Here is an 11,626-nt window from a genome sequence, read left to right as displayed (position 1 = left end):
TTATTTTTCCATGTTATGAAACGTTTGGCTCTTGAATCGACAACATTTCTCTCACATCTGTGAAAAATCCGTCATTTTAAAGATATTAACGTCGTCCAACACCTGCGAGTTGATACCAAACCAAAATTTAAACCCTTCCAGCAGCTTAAAACTAAAATGATTCAAAGTCAACTGAAAACATCTGAGCCCCGAAATGAATCTTATTTATCTCATCGATCTTTAACGTGATGAAAGATGTCAGGAGACGTTTTCATGGTGAAGCTGCTCAATACTTTGTTAAAGTACAGAGTCGATAAAAAACAGCTTTGTCTGTTAACTGTCAATCATCTTATTTTGCATAAAATACTTTTTCTTTGTCATGTGATTCAACATTAGAAATGTAAAATCACAGTTTGTGTTTCAGATCACAGTTTCCACTGTTCCCAGTCTTCATGCTAAGCTAGGCTAACACACTGATGGTTCCCACGGATCATCTCTTCACTCACAGTAAAGACATTAACGTCCTCTCACAACAAACCAGAAACCACAACCGACAAGTGTCATCGTGATGCGTTCACTGACCACAGCAGGTCCCTGAACGCCTCACAGAGTCATCAGCCTCACTCTGATCAGCTTCTAGAATAAATCTGCGGTCTGAAGGAAACACGTTGCTGAGCCTCAACCAGAGTCTGACACAGTCCCTGATGTGTGATGGAGGCGCAGATTATAGATTACAGATTATAGATTATAGATTATAGATTACAGATTACAAATAACAAATTACATGTTGGTGGAAAAAAACACATTCATCTTCAGGTCAAATATGTCCAGAGTTTGAACTCTGCAGGTGAGCGGAGAGTTTCTTACCTGGCGTCCCCGAGCGTCGACGTGTTTCTGTGACTAATCCTGAAACTCAGGTTGCTGTCATCAGTGGGCGGAGCCTCAGCCATGAATGAAGCCGTCAGGTGAGTTTTGAAGGTGGAGTCACTGCATGTTTACATCCACCTGTTGTTAACCCGCTGCAGCGCCTCCTGCTGGTGGTTTACACACTTATTTCATTTCTATAATCGAAGCTCTACATTCTTTATTTCATATAAACTTTATTTACATTATTATTCTTTTCTTAAATAAAAACTTAATGTGAAATCTTTTATTTTGTTTCTTGTTTTTATCTTTTATTGTTCAAACTTTATATTTTATTCAGACACATTATATTTAATCTCTCGTTAAACTCAAATAATCACATTTAATTAAATTCATCAGGTACAAACTGCTGCACGACAATACGCATGAAATAATGTTTTACTTTGTTGTGAGTCTGAATGATCAAAGTTCTGATTATTATTATCAATATTTTCATTTCAAATTCACAACTTTAATCTTTATGTGACTGAACAGCTGAGTATGAATTTATTGATGAATGATGGGTCTGTGGAGACAGCGGTGCCCACCGAGTCCCCCATGTGGCCACAAGGGGGAGACAAAAGTTACAGACTGCACCTTTAAATGATCTTTGATTCAACACGAGTGTCAGCAGATCTTTACAGTAAAAACATCACTGCTCGTGTTTATTTCTGTTTCATGTTTCCTGTTGTTTAAAATCAATAAAATAAACAGTGTGATGTCAGTGTGATGTCACAGTGTGATGTCACAGTGTGATGTCAGTGTAACGAGGCGCTCCGTGTCCACACTGACGTCTGTTTGTCTCATTTGTGACATCACGAGTCAGAATTATGATCACCAGGTTAAAGGTATTAAAGCTTTAAGTGAAACGTGTTTATCGTGTTTCTGGCAGCAGCTGATCGATCTATTGATCACAGGTTGAATGATCTGCAGACAGGTGAGGTGACACTAAACGCTCTGGAAGGTTTCAAACTTCGGTTTCAGTTCCTAAACTCTAAATTATTCTGGTTGAAAAGTTTAAAATGATGTTGTTGATGTTCATACTTTGAGATATTGAGTCTAAAATAAGAGTTAAAGATGATGAATTATAAGACGAAGGAGACATTTTGGGTCCAAATGATTTAAGTGTATTAATGTAGTAAAAAACAACACAAACAAACAAACCAACGAGCGAGCGAGCGATCAGATGTTTTATACGCTTTATAATTTCTCTTGATACAAACAGTAAAAACATGAGACGCAGCAGTCAGCCTCCGTCACAGCGACTCATCAGCAGCTGTCACATTTATGTTCCGTCTTCAGATCAGCTGCTCACATGTTGCAGTCAGAACATGGCAGAACAGCGGACTGGTCCTTTAAGCGGGTCGGACCCGAGCCTCCAGAGTTCAGGTCTTCAGAAGTCTTTGTAATGCAGCAACCTGAACAGACACACACACAGAAGATGTTCTCAGCTCTTAGAACAAAGAAGTTCTGTCTTTATTCCCGTGTGAACGACGTCTCAGCTGTGAACTGAGCTTCAGAACAGAACTTCATGATCATCAGTGTGATGTCAGCTGTTCTGACACACGGATCAGAGAGGTTTGTGTTCTGTGTCTCTGAACATCATGCGAGGGTTCAGTTCTGTCGTTTGTTCAGTCGAAAGATTATTTTTGTGTTTTGTTGGGTCGGGAGACGGAGACACAAAAATAATAATACAAAAAACATTAATAATCTAAATGACATAAATAAACATTTTGATTGACAGGAGCTGATGTCCTGTCTCACCTGAAGAGAGGGGCGTGTCCTTTGTTGTTAGCCAATGAGAAGAAGCCGCTGTGTGGGGAGAAGTCGAGGCAGCTGGCTCGATAAACCATCTTCTTCTTGGACACGGGGAAGTTAGAGAAGACGGAGAGGCTGGACAGGTGCACCTGGAGCGATACGCAGGGTTAATGACATCATCATCATCATCATCATCATCATCATCATCGCCATCATCATCATTGCCATCATCATCATCGTCATCTTACCAGTCGTATGGCCTCGTCCTCGGCTCGCGAGGCGATGGCGAGGATCTCAGAGGAGGGGTTAAAGGCGAGGGAGGTCGCTGACGTCAGCAGGTTCATCACTGCTCTCAGAGGTTTGGGATTGGCTGAATTTAGACACGCCTCCTGAGAGTAGATGTTGACCACGCCCGCCTGAGAGCTGAGACAGAGAGAAGATCAACACCGACCGAGCTACAGACAGAAATCACTGACGAGTTCACAGAGCGACCTGATGTAGTTTAACCTGTGACGGAGCTGTACGGAGCGCCGGAGGAGCCAAAAGGTGTTTGTCTTTGTATAAACTGCCCCGTTTAGTAACTTTCCATTTTATCTATTCTGTAATGCATTAATTAATTTATTCATTTATTTCTGAGGCATATTTTTCCTCTATTGGTTCGTCTGAACGGCTTCATGTCCAGAGTTTTTACATTTCTTTATCATTTCTGCTTCATTAGTGTTCTTCACTAATAAATACTTTTAATGTGAATCAATATATTAACAATAAAAATGCAGTTACATTTTGGTATTAAACTCTGAATGATAGCATTGGTGATCAATTTGATGTTGGCCAGAGTTCTGCATAAACGAGAGGAAGAGCTGTCCTGGAACGGTAGATGGAAAAATGCAAGGCAACCTTTTCGATGTATAAAAAATAAACTAAGACAATTCAAAATACTCAACAGATTATACTACACAGCGTCAAAACTATTTACAATGGGCTTACAAGAAGACAGTAAAGTCTAAAATGTGGCTATACTGATGGAACTTTGTTTCATTTACTCTGGGATTGCCATAAAATAGAAATTTGGTTTAGTAAAACAAAACACGCTATGAACCACATTAACATAACTATTCCACTAACACCACAGTATATTAGGAGATCTACATCATTTTAATAAAGTTCCACCAAAGGACAAGAAAGTGCTCCTCTCTTTATGCATGATCACAAAAAAGGTGATCATCAATAACTGGATCTGCGCCAAAACTCCACCTGAGAGGGAGTGGGTCACCGAGCGATGGAGGCAGTGAGTCTAGAGAAAGCAGCCTTTAGTCTGGAGAATAATGATGCAGGTTATGTTGAAATTTGGGCTCCAATGAAAAATTATCTGATGTCGTTGTGATGTACATGTTTTTGTTCGCTCGACATTTCTTTTGAATTTGCTTATGAAGGTCGTAGTTATAGTGCCTGAAACCATTTAAGGGGGGCGGGGCTTTTGGAGGGACTGGAAGCGTGCTATTTGTTTGTCTGCTTGTGTTTTGCTTTCTTTTTTTTATTTTATTTTTTATTTTATTTTATTTATTTTTTTTCTTTCTTTCTTTATAGTATTATTATTAGTTGGAATATGTTTGTAAAAAAAAAAATAAATAAAAAAACAAAATCAAAACAAAAACAATAAAAATAATTAAAAGGGAAAATAAATAAATTAGTGAAACAATACAAAGATAAATAAATACAGACAAACATGAAGGAAACAAACCTCTAAAAAAGTCATTTTCTTTATGCACTTCTGAATGTAAATGACACAACATGGATAATCTTCAGGTGTTCAAAATCTTCAGACTGATTTTGATTCGATATCTTCTCAGACAGGATTCTGACTGACAGATGGCTAAGAGCCAATCAGAAGGCTGGACGGTGTGGGTGGGCGTGTCTTACCCGCAGGCGAGGTAGCGTCCGTTGGGTGAAGCGGCGATGGACGTTCCCTTCACACAGCCGTCATCTGTGAACCTGTTCACACACCGACTGCTGCGCATGTCCCACACATACACCTCCCCCTCCTCTACACACACACACACACACACACACACACACAGGTTGATCACATGACTGACAGGAAGTGGAGCTGTGATGTCACACCCGCTCTGAACATCACACACTCACCTGAGTTGGCGTAGACTTTGCTGCCGTCGTGTGAGAAGGCGACGCCGCTGATGTCACCGTTTATCTTCATACTGCGAACCACCTCCTTAGTCTGCGCACACACACACACACACACACACACACACACACACACACACACACACACACACACACACACAGAAGAAGAAAAAGAAACTTCCTGTTTGAGTAAATCTGTCGACACCTGCAGCAAACTACAGGAGGACGAGGAGATCGGAGGAAAAGAAGAAGAAGAAGGAGGTGAAGGAGGTGAAGGAGGAGAAGAGTCACCTTGAGTGTGAGGAGGTGCAGGTATCCGTTGGTTCCAGTGAGCAGCAGAGCGCCTCCTTCAGGACACACGGAGAACTCCTTCACTCTGGCTTCATTCAGACCTGCACACAGACAGAACCGATCAATCAATCATCCGAGCTGAGAGATCAATAACACAGCTGCTCACAACCTCCCTGTGCAGAGAATCACAGACAGGTACATGTCGCCCTGCTCTCCTCCTGACCCCTGAGCCCCTGACTCACCTCTGACCGTGTGCACAGGTGTGACTCGGCCCTCCATCATGTCGTACAGGTAGAACATCTTGTTCTTCAGGCTGGTGGCGATCACCGTCTCCCCGTCGTGGCTGAACTGAGCCTTGTGGACGGGGAACCGGTCCAGGTGGATGCTCTGGATCTTCGGGTTCGTCTTCCCGTCCACCTGTGGGACAAAACATGGAGTCACAAGATGTGCACCTGCCTCCGAGTCCTGTCTGATGATGTCACAGAGAGCTGATTGGCTGCGTGTACCTGGAAGAGGGAGACTGATTGGTCGAGGCCGGCCGTCATGACGACCTGAGCGGAGGGATGGAACTGGACGGTGGTCAGTCTGTCGTCTGACGGACGGGCGCTGTTAGCAGGAAGACACTTCTTCATCTGAGACAGAAGGACAGTTATATTATCTTTGGTGCATTAACAGATTATTGATTATTAATAAAGTGAGTTTTAGTCATTTATCAGTCCTGACGTGTGACCGACCCGCAGGACGCCGCTCGGCAGACTGTCTGGAGACGCCACAAAGTTTCCCGTCCTCCTCAGCAGGTCATCGTCCTCGTCTTCATCCTCCTCGTCATCTTCATCATCTTCAGGAAACAAAAACACGTTTTAATTTTTACCGACATTCTTTTAATCCAGAGAGTCTCACATGAAGACCTGCTCCACCTCGCTCCTTCTTCCTCTTCTTCACCGCGCTGCTCTCCGCCCACGACGGCGTCCCTCCCATCGACCTCTGAAACCTGAAACACACAGCAGGTTAACGTGTGTGTCCAGGTGTGTGTGTGTGTCCAGGTGTGTGTGTGTGTGTGTATGTGTGTGTGTCCAGGTGTGTGTGTGTGTGTGTGTGTGTGTGTCCAGGTGTGTGTGTGTGTGTGTGTGAACTCACTGCTCTCTCATCCTCTGCTGTAGTTTCTGTTTGGTCATGATGGACTCGGCCTCTCCTTTGATCAGGTCTCTACGGTAACGATGCTTCATGTACACCCTGAAACACAAACACATTAAACACCTGAACAAACACACACACACACACACACACACACACACACAAACACACACACACACACACACACACACACTCACGCCTCCTCCAGCTCGTCGTCCTCGTCCACCCAGGCAGCTACTCTGGTCGGCTGCCGCTGCTGACGAGCTTCATCTTCAGCCTCTGATTGGCCCGACTCCTCGGCGGCGTCCTCCAGCAGCAGCGTGTCGACCTGCTGCTCGTCCTCCTGATGAAACACAGGAAGTGATGTCAGAGGAAGGTTCAGATCAACAGTTTACTGAGAGGTGAAAGTAATATGCAACAGAAGAACAAAATATGAGGAGAACAAAGAGAGGGGGAAATTCATCTCCATTTTCTGACAAGAAACCAAACTCCATTCAGAAAATACACAATTTTAAATTCCTCTACTTATCTGTAATGAGAACCTTCAGGTACAGCATCACCTGAGGCTGTGTCTGATGTATGAACACCAGCTCTGTGTGTCGGCACGTATATCACATAATTCAAATAACATCTGCGAGAACAACTGGACCTGTTGTCAGAATACTGTGGAGTCCATCATTTCTGTAAAATACCACCTGAATTAAATCATCATTTGAAGAGAACAAGATCAATACAAAGCGTGACAAACAGCGAGAAGCTCGGCTGTCTGTTCTCAGCCACGTTTATACCAACTGAATATTAAATTAACACAATTTTTAATTAAGTCTGGTGGAGACCAGCTGGGTAAAAATCATTAAGCAAATATATTTAGTGTCAGCAACTTTCCCCAAAACAAGAGGACTTTAACTTCAGTGATTTCTGAATGAAGTCTGGTTCACACGGAGTTACAGAGAGTTATTCGTCACGACGTTGAATTAAATCTGGTCAGGACGAGCTTGAATGAACAGGTCATTTACTAATAAAGTGAAGTTTGTTAACATATAAATGTCAAACCGTGTCTAACAGAAATTAATGACAATGATTAAAAGTGAAGATATTTTGTTTCAGACTGAAGCATAGTGCTCAAATTCCAAGAGAACTTAAATTTATCTAATTTTTGAATGGAGTCTGGTTATTAACGGCCTGTAAAGGAGGAGTCGTTCAGTTGGACCTGAAGTGTTGCTGGCAGATGACCAGTGAGCCGGATTTATCAGAAATAACTCCTGGTTCTGGAACTGCTCAGACTGTGTGCAGGTACTTAGTCCAGGAGTGAGAGAACACTAAATACACAGATTTTTGAACGGGGTCTGGTGAGAAGTTACCTCCACGAGTCTCTCCACCAGCTCGTCCTCCGCCCCGAACACCAGCTCCTCCAGCAGCTTCACCGAGCCGTCCTCCTCCCCCAGCGCCGCCAGCCTCCTCACGTTCTTCTGCCGGGTTTGCGCCTCTTGCCTCGCGTTAAACTTCGGCGGTCGAGCCTTCTTCTTGGCCGGAGCTCGCTCCTCCGTCACCGGCAGCTTGATCACGTTCCCGTCCGCCATGTTCTTTGAAAGTTAACGGAACCAAACCCCAGTCGAAAAACTACAGATTTAAACTCTCAGCGTACAGACTCGTTAACACAGTGAATGTTGTTCTTCTTCTCTGAGCTGCTGATGTTTCACATGTGGACATCTGTGTTTTCTTCACCTGCTTCCGGTGAGTTCACCTCTGAACCCGGAAGTTAACGGCTGCCCCCTGGTGTCCGCGGAGAGAAGTGCAGCAGAGTGACGTGAAAATATGAGCTACTTCTTTATATTGACTAATTATTGATTGATTATATCTATATAATCAAAAGTAATACTTAATAACTAATTCTAATTAAACATTTTTTATACAGTTTTCGATTAGATTTATTCATTTAATTGTAAAAAATCTTGTTTCCTGTTTTTATTGTCCAAGTAGAAATCAAATGATTTATAATCATCAATTATAATATAAATGTAGGTATAAATAAATGGTACAATTAAAATAACTAAAATATCTAATAATTTAATAACTTTCATAAATAAAAACATTGGATAAATAAAAAGCAATAAATCATCTCTAATGTAAGAAACGAGTTTACTGAAGATAAAATACTTTATTTCATTAACATTTCATTTACTATAATCAGTTTCTATGTGTAGTATTCACAATTGTATTTTTATTGTTGTTTTGACTGGTTGTATTAGATTTTATTATTTCAACTTCCCATAATTCATTGCTGTCTTGGTGAGGAACGCTGTGCTTCTGTTTTTTTTTTATATTTAATCATTATTTTATTGTTATGGCAACTTTTGTGACGAGTTTATGTGACGTAATTAATGTTTTTTTTAATGATTCATATAAATAATGTACTAGTTGGTCGTCAGTCATCAGTTAAAAGTCAATCAAAATAAAAATGACGAGGCTGCAACTTCGTACACAAAGTGTGGGATTGTAAGACGCGGTCAGGTCAAACATACCAACACTAAATATTAATAAAGAGTAATACATAAACTAATAACTACTGATGTTAAACGGTTTGTCAGGGAGGTCACAGCCATCAGAACAGACAAACATTAAAACATTCAGTTGATAAATGTGCTGCTGCTCTGATGTTGATCAGAAGCTCAACAAGGACCAACAGAACAGAACCAAACTGGACTTTCATTGACGCATCCATCCATCTGTCGGTGCTGGAGTCTGTGGACAGGAGAGTGAGTGAGAAAGTGACCAGAGGAGGCAGAACGATGATCAGGAGTTTATTTCAGCCGGCTGCAGGTAAACGACAGAGCGTCAGAGAGCATGCTGTTAGTCTACAGCTACGATCATCACTACAGTTAGAGCCGCTGTCCTCCACACAGGACACAAGTCACGTCAGTAACATTTATTAACACGTTTGTTTGTTTGTTTGTTTAGATGCTTTTTACAATTTATGACTGAACGAGATTCACAGCGAACAGTTTGTAAGGCAAACAGACGGGCGGGACTTCCTGTCGCAGGTAGAAATGCATCGTTAGCTCTTCTGTAGTGTGACTGTGGACCATCAGAGCCACCGTACTTTACCAGCTGCCACCTCTGAACAGCCACCGATAACCAAGAGGGTGTTAAACTGGCTGATTTCTGAATGGAACCTGGTATAGAACAGAAAATGCACCTAAATTTAAGTTGTCAGGTGTCTGAAGAGAACCAGAGAGCCGGATTCACCTGAAACACCTGAACATGATGAGGAGGAATCAGACTTCTGCCCACCGGTAAGAGAACATTAAATGACCTGTTTTTTGAATGGACCCTGGTGAGAAGCTAACTTCACAACTTTCTCCACTAGGCTTAAAAAAAGTCCTTCATATTAAATATGAATATAAAATAATATGGTATAAGGTTTTTTGAGTGACATTTCAACAATAACACATTTCAGCAACATTTCATTTAAAAAGAAAAAGTGAATCGAACAGAAAATCACAAAGAAACTTTAAACCAGCGTTTTTAAAAAACCCATAAATCTGCTTTAATGTTTGAATTCTGCCTTCATTTTGTAAATTCTTTACAACCTGGACTTCATTTCTTATAAAACTTTATCTGTTTTGTTGTTGAATTCTAACTTTCAGACTGTATTTTGTGTATTTTTGTGTCTTAAACGATCGTAAAGAACCACAGATCCATCCAGCGTCTCCGTCCTGCAGGAAGCTGCAGTCTGACAGCAGACTGAAGCAGCTGAAGCTCCACAGAAACAATCATCACGTCATAACATCAACCAGCTGCGACGTCACTAATCTTCAGAGCGCACATCATTTCAAACCTGGAATCATCTTTTGTAAATCAATAAAACATGAAAACAGAGTTCGTCCTGTTCAACACGCAGGAGGAAAAACATGAACGCAGACGATTCAGCGTGACGTCATGCTGCAGAGTCAGAACCAGAGACGACTGAGTGACGAAGTGTTAAAGGATGAAGTTCATCAGAAACAATCAGCGTTAAAAGAACAAAGCTGCATTTTCACGAGTAAAGTTTGAATGTTTGAGGATAAAAACGTCAGAATGAGACGAAGTGTTTCAGAACCATCGAGTCGTTTTGTTTCCAACATTTCAAACTGTCTGATCGTTCGATCCAACTCTTCCTGTAGAATCTAAACTCTGACTTTATGTCGTTATTCTTATATTATAAACTATTTTGACTTTAAACAGGACATGGAGACATCTGAGGTTATAACTGATCACAGTCAGACGTGTGGAGAGAATCACAAGATTAAAGAGTTTAATTTTAATTTAATGAGAAAAACAGAAAAAGGTTCAATTCTGTTTTGACTTTTATAAACATCATTTTAATATTTAGACGTAATCCTTTAAACTCCGTCATTCTTGTGATACTGATCTCGTTTTACTTTAGTGATTAAAATGACTTTTCTAATCAAACTGACTTTAATCGTCACTTCGTCTCATTTCTGAACGTTCAGATTTTATTTCGACTCATAAAAACGATGATTTCTTTTTCTTCTTCTCTTATTTTGACTTTGAGAATTTTTCCTTATTTCTCACTAACGGACCCGTTTCTCATTAAATGACGACGCTGTGATTCTCTGAAACTTAAACACTTTGCATTATGGGTAATTATTTAACACTGCAGGTAGAAACTTGAAGCGTCATGCTGCCAAACACAAAACGCTGAAATGAAGACGACATGCAACAAGTTCAGTTTGTAGTTAGAGAAGGAAGAAAGGAGGGAAGGAGGGAAGGAAGGAGGGAAGGAAGGAAGGAAGGAAGGAAGCGTCCTTGCTGCAGGCAGAAGACTTCCTGTTTGACTGATTGTCTGTCCCTTCACCCCCACGTCGCATCAACATGGTACGACCCGCTGAGCGGCCTGCAGCAGGTGAGTTCAGGTGAGTTTGTTTTGTCCGTCTTGGCACTTAAAGACTCGTCCTCCTCAGACTCTGACCCGTGTCCGTGACAGGGGTCACATCAGGTCACGTCCCGACAAAATAAAGCGTCACATCACCAGGACAGGTGTGACTGATGATGATGATGCAGTTGGAGTATTTACAGGTGTTTTCGTTCTGCTGTAAACCAAACATCCTCCTGACTGTCTCAACATCTGACAGGACACAAACTGATCCCAGTACAGCTCACAGGTTTTCTGGACCACACCAAGATCCAGATCCAGGTCCAGATCCGGTCCTCTGAAGGAGCAGAGATCAGTTCGTCAGCAGTTCAACATCCTGTGAAACGGGTCGTCTCCTCCGTTTCTGTCCAGCTGATTTTTATTCACGTTAGTAAAGTTTCAGTAACTTTAGTCAAAACATTTGTAAAATAAACTTTTAAAATCTGTTTTTCTGATTACAGAAACTTTAATATTCCTTCTGGATTCTGGAGGATTCTGTTCATA

General features: G+C 41.5%; 2 protein-coding genes across 3 annotated transcripts in view; both read right to left on the bottom strand.

Annotated features, from left to right (window-relative positions):
• The window catches only part of btr30 (bloodthirsty-related gene family, member 30), a 7,343-nt gene extending 6,399 nt beyond the window's left edge, over window positions 1–944 (bottom strand). For both annotated transcript variants that reach the window (XM_030408142.1, XM_030408143.1), the window contains exon 1: window positions 847–944. In XM_030408142.1, the coding sequence (XP_030264002.1) occupies window positions 847–929 (83 nt within the window). In that variant the 5' untranslated portion in view covers window positions 930–944. The remainder of the gene's footprint in view (window positions 1–846) is intronic.
• A 1,114-nt stretch (window positions 945–2,058) lies between these two features.
• utp18 (UTP18 small subunit processome component) lies at window positions 2,059–7,981 on the bottom strand. The gene is made up of 13 exons (XM_030408147.1): window positions 7,569–7,981; window positions 6,405–6,550; window positions 6,211–6,306; window positions 5,991–6,064; window positions 5,808–5,911; window positions 5,580–5,705; window positions 5,316–5,490; window positions 5,074–5,174; window positions 4,786–4,876; window positions 4,561–4,684; window positions 2,889–3,063; window positions 2,647–2,789; window positions 2,059–2,300 (listed from the first exon to the last, which is right to left on the bottom strand). The coding sequence occupies exons 1-13, from the start codon at window positions 7,785–7,787 to the stop codon at window positions 2,276–2,278; spliced, it is 1,599 nt and encodes a 532-aa protein (XP_030264007.1). The 5' UTR covers window positions 7,788–7,981; the 3' UTR covers window positions 2,059–2,275.
• Between the last annotated feature and the right edge of the window lie 3,645 nt (window positions 7,982–11,626).

This window comes from Sparus aurata, chromosome 23 (assembly GCF_900880675.1).
Source record: "Sparus aurata chromosome 23, fSpaAur1.1, whole genome shotgun sequence".
NCBI lineage: Eukaryota > Metazoa > Chordata > Actinopteri > Spariformes > Sparidae > Sparus > Sparus aurata.
This window is presented reverse-complemented; position numbering and strand designations above follow the sequence as displayed.